Here is a 14,409-nt window from a genome sequence, read left to right on the forward strand (position 1 = left end):
TCCATTTGAATTAAGATCCAGATAAGGTCCATATTTTTGTGATCTATTGATATCTACTTTGGTAGCTAATGTTATTGAATCTATCCCTTTCTCAGAGCATGTACATTTTTACTACTTTAAAACTCTGGTACACAGAATTAGATTATGATCCTTGGTTATGATAGACTCTCATGATGGGCCCACGCATGGACTTCTTTGCATTTATGGTTGTGTTTGTTTGAAATTGTAACAAGCCACATAAACCCTCAATCCAACAAGAAAACCAAGACCTTGATGCTAATTTTCATTTAGTTGAGCAGTTCTTCTGTCTGCCTCACCTCAATGTGGTGACCACCATCTTTAATCTTGAGTTCATTATTCTTCTGCTTCTCTTTAGTTTCCTTTCATCAGATGCATTCCTTAATATCGCTTCCTGTAAAGTTTATCGTGTTCTACTTACATTTCTAGTGCTGTTTTGAACTTCATATTGAGTCACTCATTTTGTTGTGTCTCATTGTATGAATATCTAGTTCATTTAGTCTCATGTTCATGGGCACCTGGCTTTTTCGTTTGTTTCTAGGATTTTGCAAGGTGCTCTTCTTTCTGACTTTAATACTGTTACATGTATCCCAAGTTGTTTTTCGTTGAAATACCTCTCAATGTAGAATTGGTGAGGCAACTGAGCCTGCACTCTACCAGGTGACCGTGTTGTCTATACTTTAACCAACAGGAGCTTATTGATGTGATATTTGAGAGGTTTGTTGAATATTTCAGCGATGAGTGTTAAATATGACTCAGTGGCCCAGTGAGAAAACTGAGTGACTTTTTCCTTTTGGATTAAAAAAAAAAGGCAGGAGGAATTGATTTGTAATTCCTACACATTCTTAATTAACCTTATTTCGAGTTATTATTTGATACATTTGCAGCAAAGTGAGTGTTTTTAAATATATGTAACTATAAAAATTATGCCAACCAAAAATTTGATCTTAACCATTCTTGTTTTCTTGTTTAGGAGAAAAATGACCTGAAGCGTGCTGAATTCATGCTTCAAGAAGCAGATAAACTAGGCTGCAGACAGTTTGTTACTCCCGCCGATGTGGTTTCAGGCAATCCCAAACTTAATTTAGCCTTTGTAGCTAATCTTTTTAACACATATCCATGCCTACACAAACCTGATAATAATGACATCGATATGAATTTATTGGAAGGTATGTTCTTTCTGCCTTTAATTGATACATTGAATTTCTCTTCTTGTGGTGTTGTCTTAACTTCATTGTCAGAGCTAGGGCATTTATTGTAGAAGATGCAGCTCAGTGTGTGTAGGCGTGCGCATCTATGAAAAAGTTCAAATTACAGAAAGTGATTGTTGGTTTGGGTTAAAAGAGAATGCTGGGGTAAATTATCTTGCCATTTCTCCATAAGAATTTAGTGAAAATTATCATACAATTAAAATACTTTCATAAATGATCCTGTAAGTACCACCAATATGGATAGTGAATTATCTCTTGGAAAAAAAAAAACCAATGATTTGTAGCTGGTTTTCTCCTTTGAAAACCAGTTTGACTCCAGTATTATTCTCTTTCTAATAGTTTTGGTGTACATGAAAAAAATTACAATACCCATTACTTGTCTTGTGTGTGGGCTACTGTTATCTGTCTCATAATATATAATACTTTCCTGTTTTGCTTCATGAAATGCAGATTTGACCCCTCCTAATGTAGGTACTGTATTTAGTACTTTTCTATACTCTAAAAATATATTCTTTCTGAATGTTCTTTTTATTAGTGCCATTTATTCTTTCCATTTGGGTTGTTTATTTTTTGCACTGTTCATGCTGTGTTCTCTTAATATGCCTATAAAAATGAATGACTACAAGCAAGAAACTCAAATGAAGCTTAATTCAATAGCAGAGCAAGGCTTTGCTCATGTACACTCTTGACCTCACGTGCCTTCTATAGTGACGGGATGCTGTAGTTGTAAACATGGTAGGAATCAGTTTTGACAATTGGACTTAATGATTCTGCAAAGTCTTTATCTTTCTTTCCTGTGACAAATCTTATTTTTTTTTTTTTATCACAAGTCATCTTTGAAAGGCTTCATTTAGGTTCTATAACAGATTATTTTGCATTATTTAGCTATGTTACATTTACTAAATGGCAGTGAAGCTGACAATATGTGAATCATCATAGTGACCAAAATATTCTCAAATCTAGTTCTTTCTCCTTTTTCCCAGCCTCTTCCTTTCTTCTTCCCTTCTCACAGCCTCAGCCACATGTATGAGCAGTGCTGGTAGTTGTTGGAGAAGGGCCAGCATTTCCCTTAGTTGCCCTTATCTGGAGAAGGCAGGGATTCTGCCTGGTGGGGAGAATCTGCTGTTGCAGGGTTCATTTTCTCACACAACCCACCCTTGCTGTCTTCCCCAGTGAGACTGAGTAAAAACTCAGTTCTTCATCTTTTTCCCTTGACTGCCACAACTAGAGTTCTAATGTCCTTGTCACTTCATAATCATAGTGTCATGATGAAAGAAAGAAATTTCAAACTTGATAAATATATCTTTTGAGGAATATGATGAATTCAATTCACTCTTCCTGAGGGTCAGTTAAATAAGACAAAAACTACATTTTCTATATAGACCTGTAACCAAGAGGAGAAATTTAAAAAAAAAAAAAAAATCTGCATTTTTTCGTAAGGAGAAATTTAGGGTAAAAGATTAGAACTTAATTCTTAAGTGAAAAAGAAGACTGCTAAGTTTTTATCAGTCTGGAAAATTTCAAAATCCCTCTGTGTCTTACAGTAGAAGGCATTGTTTAGAGTGGCATATTAAAAATGATCTGCTTTTTATAGTCACTGAATTCTTGCTAGATATCTTTTCCAACTTGCTCGCTCTATTTGTCATGTTTGAATTCTTTTGCTCATGTTCAGCATGCTTTTGAAATTTTTCAGTGTGCACAGGATTGCTACATATTTCCATTAGCATTGACTCTATTTGTTAAGATACTATGGAAGTATTTATCAATCCTCTTGATGTAGAACATATGTATGTCCTGATACATCTGCCAAAATGTATTTGACTTTGACTGTCATTAGAATATTTCCTCTGTAAATTTATGTTTTTAATAGATCCTTATGAAATTTGAAGCCTGACCTTATCACATCCCAAATTCATATATTAGTATGTCCTCATTGGCAAAGAATTTTATCTGTGAGGAACTAAAAGTACAATTAAATTTTAAACCTTAATCAAATTGATCCAAACAAGTGGGCTGCATATAGAGAACATCTCAGAATTCATTTGTGGTGATAGAAAGTAGGTAGGCCACAGAGTTAGACTTTGTTTAAATCATGTTTCCACCATTTATTATCTGAGTAACCTCTGTGAGCCTTGGTTTTCTCATATATAAAATAGGACTAATACTATTTATTTTGAAGAGTTAGAAAACAAGTTAAATGTGACCGGAAGTCGAAGAGTTGTGGTCAGGGTGAGAGATGGAAAGTACTTAACACATCACAGCATAGTTAGCGAATGTTGGATCTGTATCAGTTCCTTTCCTTTCATCTTAGTAGTTTACTTTTATTTTATTTGTTACTTTTATTGAAACTTGTTATCAATACAGATGTCAATTTGTCCTGCAAATGAAAGAAATATTTTATAATTCTTTCTATTGTATATATCAGCAATTAAGATTTTAGTTTGAAGATTGCTTTAGTTGTCTGCAGTCCAGAAAACATTCTCCAATCTGGAATACATATGTTTTTGTAATGCTTTACCATGGCTTTTGCACAAATGCATAATGCTTCTAGCTTTGAGCATTTATTTACCAAGACGACTTGAAATGGTGCTAGATAAATAAATGCTCACTTTTGAAATCTACATTTCTTTGCAGGGATTAAAAGTTAAGATAGTAATAATGTAATTAGTTAAGAATATCAGGAAGAAACATGAATCTGAAGCTTGTAACAGTTTCAGAACTCAGTCAAAATGCAAGCCTAGTGTCTTTTAAAATATTCACTATATCATGGGTCAACAGAATTTGAATATTTTAATTAAAAATTAAGCTATTAGAACATTCAGACTTTGTAATTTTAAGACATGATTTGGATTTTCCTAGGTGGGAATAATGTGAAAAATTTCTAATTACTAGGAAAAAAAAATCATTATAATAGGCGGTAACAGAGAAATGACTAAAAGGTAAATACAAGCCACATGCATCACGCTATTATTCACAGTATGTTTGTGTCATATTGTAGACAGTTCAGGGACTTAGTTTGAACCTTTTTAATAACTTCTATAAATAAGGTAGGCATGGATTCTGGGAATATTTTGGTTTTGCTTTTTTAGAAAAGGTTGTCATGTAGATTGTTAATTCTAAAGTGGTTGTAGCAGATACAACAGACTGATCAGTTGCCTCTTATAAAGACCAGCAGGAACAAAATTTAAACAAGAAATTATATGGCTATATAATTTCATAGGACAAGAATTAAAGCAGATTCTGGGAAATCTGTTAGGTAATGACATTGAAAACCACATGAAACTATGTTGGGCAGTTTATCTTCTGAAACGTTGATGCAAATAACAGTCTCCTTCAGATCGTGGAAGGTTTTGGTACCTATTTTGGTTTATACTATCTGTGGCACTTAGCCTGAAGATTACTGTACAGATGGCTCATCTGAGGCTCAGATGGTTATAGATTTCCATACCAAATTGTCCCAGGAGTCTCACAGGCGCCCACGCCTAGAGAGTGAACTTGCGTAGGGATTAGAAGTGATGAAAAGTGAAAACGTTTCAGCTTTCAGGGGTCTGGTGATAAGATGCAGTCCAGGTTATTCTACTGTCTCCTAACTGTGCTGAAGGACAGACTATCTTGCTTGGTCACTTAGGACTATTTGCAGTCAGTAACTGCAAGGCAGATGCAGCAGAGGTCTGCACCTCTTCCTGCTTTGTGGTACCCGTTCCCTGCATTTTCCCTGTGGATGGTGTTTGTGCTGCTGTGAAGGGCTGCCTGGAGGTAGAGCTATCCCAAGTTCAATAACAGTGCTTGCAGGAGTTATCTCCTTGAGGTGACCTTTGAGGTCCAGGAACTTACTATGATGAAATCCATCCTTAGATTAGCACACATTAGAATGCTGTGTGGTGTCCATATGCCTCAAGTATTTTCAATAGTGACAATCTACTATAAACCCAGGAAGCCTGTAAAATAGTCATGCCCCCACCGCCCCCCGTCATTGCCTGTTTTTTAATATTACCAGAAATTCCCACTCTCCTTCATTGTTTGGTGTAAAGTGGAGATTTATAAGCCCAGAAACTTTCCTGTATGAAACCATAATCTGTATAAAATTAGAAACATTGTATCGGGAAAGGCAAAGCTTTTCTATTTCTGTTTAATGTGCTAATGTTACCCCGGATGCTAAAAAATTTTGTTTTACAATGTTTATCTAGTCCACTTTGCATCTAATCATAACTTCGGACGACACAAGTCCGTCTGTTGTGTTTCTGGATGGCAGTGGTTCACAGATACCAAGGAAGGGAGCCTAGATGGAGAAAAGGAGAATGAGAGAGGAGAGTGAGGTGCAGAGAGTGTGTGGGCAAATGGAGGTGCCCGAGATGGTGTGGAGAAGAGGTTTTCGGTTTTTTTTTCTTTTCTTTTTTCCTCTAAAGAAATTACAGTATCTAAGGAACCATGACCAATTTGTACTTGCCTGCATAGTTTGAAGTGTAGTTCCTGGCTCTTTGTGTCCTGAATCATCAGTGTGAACTTGTGTGTACTCTAGGAGAGAGCAAGGAAGAGAGAACCTTTCGGAACTGGATGAATTCCCTGGGGGTCAACCCATACATTAATCACCTGTACAGGTACGTTTCATGGCGTTCCAGCCTTACTGTCAGGATCCTCTTCCCCCACCCCTGATGCTGAGGCTGGACTCCAGGGCCTCACACATGCTAGGCAAGTGCTCTACCACTGGGCTACCTCCAGCCCCAGCAGTCCAATTTTAAAAGTTTCAGACTGTCAGTATGTTTACATGACAGCATTTTCTCACATCACAAGGAGTTAGCTAACATTTAGTTTCAGAATGCTAGGAATTGGCAAAAGAGTACATTTTTAAATGGAAAGTATCCTTTAAAAAATAATATAATCATGATTTTTGATGATAGAACTACATCAGTGAAGATGATCCTTATTCTTTTATGGTAATTGTGAAAATAATAAATTACTTCAGCTTGAACATTAATTAGAATAACAGTACTATTTGATAAATGGTTCTTAGCCATTATATCAGTATTTTTCATTGTAATTCATTTTTAATTTATTTTATCACAACCACAATTACTCCACAATTTTTATGTATTCCTTTAATTAATTTGTAGAAATGGCTTGTTTTCCCTGGTAATTATTATAATTTTTATCCTACTCTTTGTTTAAAAATGACCACACATAGCTGGCACAGTGGTACTGGCCTATGACCCCAGTGACTAGAGAGGCGGAGGCAGGAGAATCACAAGTTCAAGGCCTGTCTTAAAAAAAGTGGGGAGACAGAGGCTGTAGCTCAGTGGTAGAGCACCCCTGGTTTCAATCCCCAGTGTGACAGAACATATTTGACATTGATTGGACTAAGAAAATATTTTACTAAATCATTTCCAACGCTATTAGTGATAACAATGTGTCTTCCTAGATGCGGATGAGAAGAAACCTTTTTCTCTTTATTATAGAATCTTGCCTTAAAAAACATATAAAGGAACTCAACTTCAGCTAGTTTTTTTTTAGTGAAAAAAACTTAACTAAACCTGTCAATAATTTACCTCTTTAAAGAGTTTAACCCTATCTAAAGATTAACTAAGTTATTTTTTAAATTTGAACTGAAGATTAATGTCATAGCAGACCACCTCACTGACTGAGGATTTATTTTGTAGTAATTTCTGCTTCTTGGTATGTATTAAAATTATTCTTTAAAATCTAAAACCAAGTATTGCCTTATTTGATTAATTGGTCTCAGTGTGATAGACTTATTTTAATTCCAGCTAAATGAGAGGAGATGTACATCAGTTTGACAGGAGATAGCAGGTAAAACTCAAATATTGGACATGAGAGAGGAATAAATCTTTATGAATGTCTCTAATATACTACTGAAGAAGAGGCTTTAGGGAGGTTCATACCAAGCTTTATGCCACCTGTAGGAGTACAGAATAGTGAGATGTTTATTTGCAATTTGAGTACTTTAAATATGGTTTTATTTTCTTACAGTAAGTGTGTAATTCTTTTATGATTGAATATTAATTTAAAATAGGGGATTCAGTTTGTTCAGACTTGGGTAAGTATTTCATAGTTATGAAGACTCGAGTTCTCTATGGTATATAGAAGAGAATTGGCCGAATGTTTTAGTTAGATACCTAATTATAGTTACCTTGATCTCGAAATGCTAGCAAAGGGCTTTAGGGATATGTATTTTTTCCTTGGGAAAGAGACTGTTACTTTCAGAAAATTCTCAAAAGTAGCATAACCTTAAAGGAAACCATCATATTCAAAACAACACTAAACAGAACATGGATTTATATCTGGATCTCATTCCTAAGCCTACCCCTAAGCATTTTTTTAACCCCATCTATAGTATATGCAGTTTGTACTGATACAATTAGAATAATGTATATTGATTTTAACTGAAAATTCCTTTCTCAAAACAAATTATTAAACATATTTAAGAATAAATAGCTCTAGAGTTTCTAGAATCAGTTGGTTGTGGAATTCATCTTGAAATCTCTGGAAATCATTTCAGCTCTCTGGACCTCAGTTTTCCCATTTGTAGACCATGAATAACAGTACCATATTATCCAGGAATAAGAATTAATTCACTTAGAGCAAAAAAAAAAAAAAAATTCATGAAATAGATGGAGTATAGAACCTACACAATAGTAATGTCATTTTTTTTTTTTTTTGGTACTGGGAATTGAACCCAAGGACAATTAATCACTGAGCCACATCCCTAGCCCTTTTTTTTTTTTTTTTATTGTAAACAAATGGGATACATGTTGTTTCTCTGTTTGTACATGGCGTAAAGGCATACCATTTGTGTAATCATAAATTTACATACAGTAATGTTGATTCATTCTGTTATTTTTTCCCTTCCCCCCACCCCTCCCACCCCTCTTTACCCTCTATACAGTACTTCCTTCCTCCATACTTGCCCCCCTCTCTAACCCTAACTCTCACCCTAACACTAACCCTTCCCTCCCCCCCATTATGTGTCATCCTCCACTTATTAGTGATATCATTCGTCCTTTGGCTTTTTGAGATTGGCTTATCTCACTTAGCATGATATTCTCCAATTTCATCCATTTGCCTGCAAATGCCATAATTTTATCATTCTTTATGGCTGAGTAATATTCCATTGTATATATATACCACAGTTTCTTTATCCACTCATCAATTGAAGGGCATCTAGGTTGGTTCCACAGTCTGGCTATTGTGAATTGAGCAGCTATGAACATTGATGTGGCTGTATCTCTGTAGTATGCTGATTTTAAGTCCTTTGGGTATAGGCCAAGGAGTGGGATAGCTGGGTCAAATGGAGGGTCCATTCCAAGTTTTCTAAGGAATCTCCACACTGCTTTCCAGAGTGGCTGCACTAATTTGCAGCCCCACCAGCAGTGTATGAGTGTACCTTTCTCCCCACATCCTCGCCAACACCTGTTGTTGCTCGTATTCTTGATAATCGCCATTCTAATTGGGGTGAGATGGAATCTTAGGGTGGTTTTGATTTGCATTTCTCTTATTACTAGAGATGTTGAACATTTTTCCATATGTTTGTTGATTGCTTGTAGATCTTCTTCTGTGAAGTGTCTATTCATTTCCTAAGCCCATTTGTCGACTGGATTATTTGAATTCTTGGAGTAGAGTTTTTTGAGTTCTTTATAGATTCTGGAGATTAGTGCTCTATCTGAAGTATGATTGGCAAAGATATTCTCCCACTCTGTAGGCTCTTTCTTCACATTGCTGATAGTTTCCTTTGCTGAGAGAAAGCTTTTTAGTTTGAATCTATCCCAGTGGTTGATTCTAGCTTTTATTTCTTGTGCTATGGGAGTCCTGTTAAGGAAGTCTGATCCTAGACCAACAAGGTGAAGATTTGGACCTACTTTTTCTTCTATAATCTGCAGGGTCTCTGATCTGATTCTGAATCCATTTTGAGTTTAGTTTCGTGCATGGTGAGAGATATGGGTTTAGTTTCATTCTGTTGCATATGGATTTCCAATTCTCCCAGCACCATTTGTTGAAGAGGCTATCTTTTCTCCATTGCATATTTTTGGCCCCTTTGTCTAGTATGAGAAAATTGTATTTATTTGGGTTTGTGTCCGTGTCCTCTATTCTGTACCATTGATCTACCTTTCTATTTTGGTACCAATACCATGCCGTTTTTGTTACTATTGCTTTGTAGTAGAGTTGAAGATCTGGTATTGCAATACTCCCTGTTTCACTCTTCCTGCTAAGGATTGCTTTAGCTATTCTGGGTTTCTTATTCTTCCAGATGAATTTCATAATTGCTTGCTCTATTTCTGTAAGGTATGTCATTGGGATTTTAATTGGAATTGCATTGAATTTGTATAGCACTTTAGGTAGTATGGCCATTTTGACAATATTAATTCTTCCTATCCAAGAACATGGAAGATCTTTCCATCTTCTAAGGTGTTCTTTAATTTCTTTCTTTAGTGTTGTATAGTTCTCATTGTAGAGGTCTTTCACCTCTTTTGTGAGATTGATTCCCAAGTATTTTATTTTTTTCGAGGCTATTGTGAATGGGGTAGTTTTCCTAATTTCTCTTTCTGAAGATTCATCACTTATGTATAAAAATGCGTTGGATTTATGGGCATTGATCTTGTAACCTGCTACTTTACTGAATTCACTTATGAGTTCTAAGAGTTTTCTGGTGGAATTTCCAGGTTCCTCTAAATATATAATCATGTCATCAGCGAACAGGGATAGTTTGAGTTCTTCTTTCCCAATTCGTATCCCTTTAATTTCTTTGGTTTGTCTAATTGCTCTGGCCAGAGTCTCAAGAACGATGTTGAATAGAAGTGGTGAAAGAGGGCATCCCTGCCTTGTTCCCGTTTTTAGGGGGAATGCTTTCAGTTTTTCACCATTTAGAATGATATTAGCCATGGGCTTAGCATAAATGGCCTTTACAATGTTAAGGAATGTTCCCACTATCCCTATTTTTTCTAGTGTTTTGAGCATGAAGGGGTGCTGTATTTTATCAAATGCTTTTTCTGCATCTATTGAAATAATCATGTGATTCTTGACTTTAAGTCTATTAATATGGTGAATTACGTTTATTGATTTCCTGATGTTGAAGCAACCTTGCATCCCTGGGATGAAACCCACTTGATCATGGTGCACTATCTTTTTAATATGTTTTTGTATGCAATTTGCTAAAATTTTGTTGAGAATTTTTGCGTCGATGTTCATTAAGGATATTGGTCTGAAATTTTCTTTCCTTGATGAGTCTCTGTCTGGTTTAGGTATCAGGGTGATATTGTCTTCAAAGAATGAGTTTGGGAGGGTTCCCTCCTCTTCTATTTTATGGAATACTTTGAGAAGTATTGGAATGAGCTCTTCTTTAAAGGTTTTGTAGAACTCGGCTGAGAACCCATCTGGTCCCGGACTTTTCTTTGTTGGTAGGCTTTTGATGACTTCTTCTATTTCAGTACTTGAAATTGGTCTATTTAAATTGTTTATGTCCTCCTCGTTCAGTTTAGCAATTCATATGTCTCTAGAAACCTGTTGATGTCTTCGAAATTTTCTATTTTGTTGGAGTATAGATTTTCAAAATAGCTTCTAATTATGTTTTGTATTTCAATCCTGTCTGTTATGATATTTCCTTGTTCATTCTGAATTTTAGTGATTTGGGTTTTCTCTCGTCTTCTCTTTGTTAGTGTGGCTAAAGGTTTATCAATTTTGTTTATTTTTTCGAAGAACCAACTATTTATTTTGTCAATTTTTTGTATTGTTTCTTTTGTTTCAATTTCATTGATTTCAGCTCTGAGTTTAACTATTTCCTGTCTTCTACTACTTTTGGTGCTGTTCTGTTCTTCTTTTTCTAGGGCTTTGAGCTGTAGTGTTAGGTCGTTTATTTGTTGAGTTTTACTTCTTTTATTAAATGCGCTCCATGAAATAAATTTCCCTCTAAGTACTGCTTTCATAGTGTCCCAGAGATTTTGATATGATGTTTCTTTGTTCTCATTTACCTCTAAGAATTTTTTAATTTCCTTCCTAATATCTTCTGTTATCCATTCATCATATAATAGCATATTGTTTAATCTCCAGATGTTGGAATAGTTTCTGTGTTTTACTCTTTCATTTATTTCTAACTTCAATCCATTATGATCTGATAGAATACATGGTAGTGTCTCTGTCTTCTTGTATTTGCTAACATTAGCTTTGTGGCATAATATATGGTCTATTTTAGAGAAGGATCCATGTGCTGCTGAGAAGAAAGTGTATTCGCTCTTGGTTGGATGGTATATTCTATAAATGTCCGTTAAGTCTAAATTATTGATTGTGTTATTGAGACCTATGGTTTCTTTGTTCAATTTTTGTCTGGAAGATCTGTCGAGTGGTGAGAGAGGCGTGTTAAAATCACCTAGTATTATTGTGTTATGGTCTATTTGGTTTCTGAAATTGAGAAGGATTTGTTTGACATACATGGATGAGCCACTGTTTGGGGCATAGATGTTTATGATTGTTATATCTTGCTGATTTATGCTTCCCTTAAGCAGTATGAAATGACCTTCTTTATCCCTTCTGACTAACTTTGGCTTGAAGTCCACATTATCGGAAATGAGGATGGATACTCCAGCTTTTTTGCTGAGTCCATGTGCATGGTATGTTTTTCCCCATCCTTTCACCTTTAGTCTATGGGTATCTTTTTCTATGAAGTGAGTCTCTTGCAGGCAACATATTGTTGGATCTTTCTTTTTAATCCAGTCTGCCAGTCTGTGTCTTTTGATTGATGAATTCAGGCCATTAACATTCAGGGTTATTATAGAGATATGATTTGGTTTCCCGGTCATTTGGTTCATTTTTTAAATTTTATTTACTTATTTGTTTGACACAACTTGTTTCCTCCTTTATTTGACAATTCCTTTAGGATAATTCCTCCCTTTGCCGATTTGCTTCTTTGTTTTTCATCTCTTTCTCATGGAATATTTTGCTGAGAATGTTCTGTAGTGCTGGCTTTCTTTTTGTAAATTCTTTTAGCTTTTGTTTATCATGGAAGGATTTTATTTCATCGTCAAATTTGAAGGTAAGTTTTGCTGGGTATAAGATTCTTGGTTGGCATCCATTTTCTTTCAGGGCTTGAAAAATGTTGTTCCAGGCCCTTCTAGCTTTTAGGGTCTGGATTGAAAAATCTGCTGATATGCGTATTGGTTTCCCCCTGAATGTAATTTGGTTCTTTTCTCTCACAGCCTTTAAAATTCTGTCTTTATTTTGTATGTTAGGTATTTTCATTATAATGTGCCTTGGTGTGGGTCTGTTGTAATTTTGTGTATTTGGAGTCCTATAAGCCTCTTGAACTTGATTTTCCATTTCATTCTTCAGATTTGGGAAATTTTCTGATATTATTTCATTGAATAAATTGTTCATTCCTTTGGCTTGTTTCTCTAGACCTTCCTCAATCCCAATAATTCTTAAATTTGGCCTTTTCATGATATCCCATAGTTCTTGTAGATTCTGTTCATGATTTCTTACCATCTTCTCTGTTCGTTCAACTTTGTTTTCAAGGTTGAATATTTTGTCTTCAATGTCTGAGGTTCTGTCTTCCAGGTGTTCTATCCTATTGGATATGCTTTCTATGGAGTTCTTAATTTGGTTTATTGTTTCCTTCATGTCAAGGATTTCTGTTTGTTTTTTTTTCAATATCTCTAACTCTTTATTGAAATGATCTTTTGCTTCCTGTATTTGCTCTTTTAAGTGTCGATTGGTGCGATCATTCAATGCTTGCATTTGCTCTTTCATCTCATCATTCAGTGCATGCATTTGTTCTTTCATCTCATCGTTTGCTTCTCTGATCATTTTAATTATGTACATTCTGAACTCCTTTTCTGTCATTTCTTCTGCCATGCTGTCATTGGGTTTTATTGATGTAACATCTAGATTTGTTTGCAGCATTTTCTTTCCTTGTTTTCTCATATTGTTCAGGTATCAGAGGACCGCTGAGATATTGCAGATTTCCTCTATTGACTTACAATGTCCCTGAAGATTTCTATATATATCCCCCCTTAGCCTTCAGTAGGCTGAAGTCTTGGAGGAAGTTGATAATGCGGTGCTCCACAAGGAAGCTGCCTCTCTAGGAGTGGTGGCCTTCAGGTGGGGTATAATCCCTGCTAGTGGGCAGAGGTGCCTCTACTTGTTGACCAATGGTCATCCAAAGGGGACCTAGGCTGCGGGCTGAGGCAAGGCCTGTTTGGGCCTGAGTCTCTGGTTTTACCGTCCTTGTGGGGAAACCTCACCCGGCAGGGAAGACTCACCCGGTGGGGAGGTCTCGCTGGTCAGTTCCCTCCTAGAGGTTCCCCTCAATTTACAGCTACCGCCTGGGCTGGGCTGGGCTGTCTTCCTCTGCAAAGTTCCCAGGGGCCCGGCCCTACCTCCTGGGCCTGGGAGCCTCACCCTTTGCAGATGAATCTCCTTAGGCTGTCCCTCCTCAGAGAATGTGCCCGCAGGCCTGGAGCCTTCGCTCCGCCCTAAGCCTGTCTCTGTGCAGTTCTTCCACCCAGAAGCCTCCTAGATCCTGGGACCTTGCTCTGCACCTAATTGCCTGGCTATGCAGCCTCTCCTCTGAGCAGCCACCTGGGGCCCTGTACAATCGCTCTGAGTCCCAGAGACCCGCCACACGCCTCTTCCTCCAGACAGCCGCCCAGTATTCCGGTGCAGTCACTAGGAGTCCAAGAAACTCACTTCGTGCCTCCTCCTCCCACCGACCACCCATAGCCCTGGGCAATCAATCACTCCGAGTCGAAGTGACCCTCCCTGTTCCTCCTCCTTCTCCAGATAACCCCCCGGGTGTTCAGGAGCGGTCGCTCTGAGTGGCTCTGAGTCCACGTGACCCGCTGCACGGGTCCTCTGGGCAACCGCCCGGAGCTCTGATGGGGCCACTCAAGACCAAGCGACCCACCGCGCTTCCCCTCCAGGCAACCCCCCTGTGTTCAGGCGCTGTCACTTTAAGTCCAAACAACTCACCACTCGCCTTCTCCTCTGAGCAGCCGCCTGGAGCGCTAATGCAGTCACTGCGCGTGCACACGACCCGCCGCGCTCCTCCTGCTACTCCTCCGGGCAGGCCCCGGGGTTCAGAAGTGGTCTGAGTCCAAACAGCTCGCCGCGCAGCCCCTCCTCTGGCAACCGCCTGTAGCTCTGGTGTAGTCACCCCGAATCCAAGCGGCCGCGCTCCTCT

At 37.5% G+C, this 14,409-nt stretch overlaps 1 protein-coding gene across 3 annotated transcripts in view; it reads left to right on the top strand.

Annotated features, from left to right (window-relative positions):
• The window catches only part of PLS1 (plastin 1), a 114,484-nt gene that overhangs the window by 82,106 nt on the left and 17,969 nt on the right, over positions 1–14,409 (top strand). For all 3 annotated transcript variants that reach the window (XM_079101087.1, XM_079101089.1, XM_079101088.1), the window contains 2 exons: positions 992–1,187; positions 5,749–5,827. In XM_079101087.1, the coding sequence (XP_078957213.1) occupies positions 992–1,187; positions 5,749–5,827 (275 nt within the window). The remainder of the gene's footprint in view (positions 1–991; positions 1,188–5,748; positions 5,828–14,409) is intronic.

Source organism: Sciurus vulgaris, assembly GCF_902686455.1.
Source record: "Sciurus vulgaris genome assembly, chromosome: 10".
NCBI lineage: Eukaryota > Metazoa > Chordata > Mammalia > Rodentia > Sciuridae > Sciurus > Sciurus vulgaris.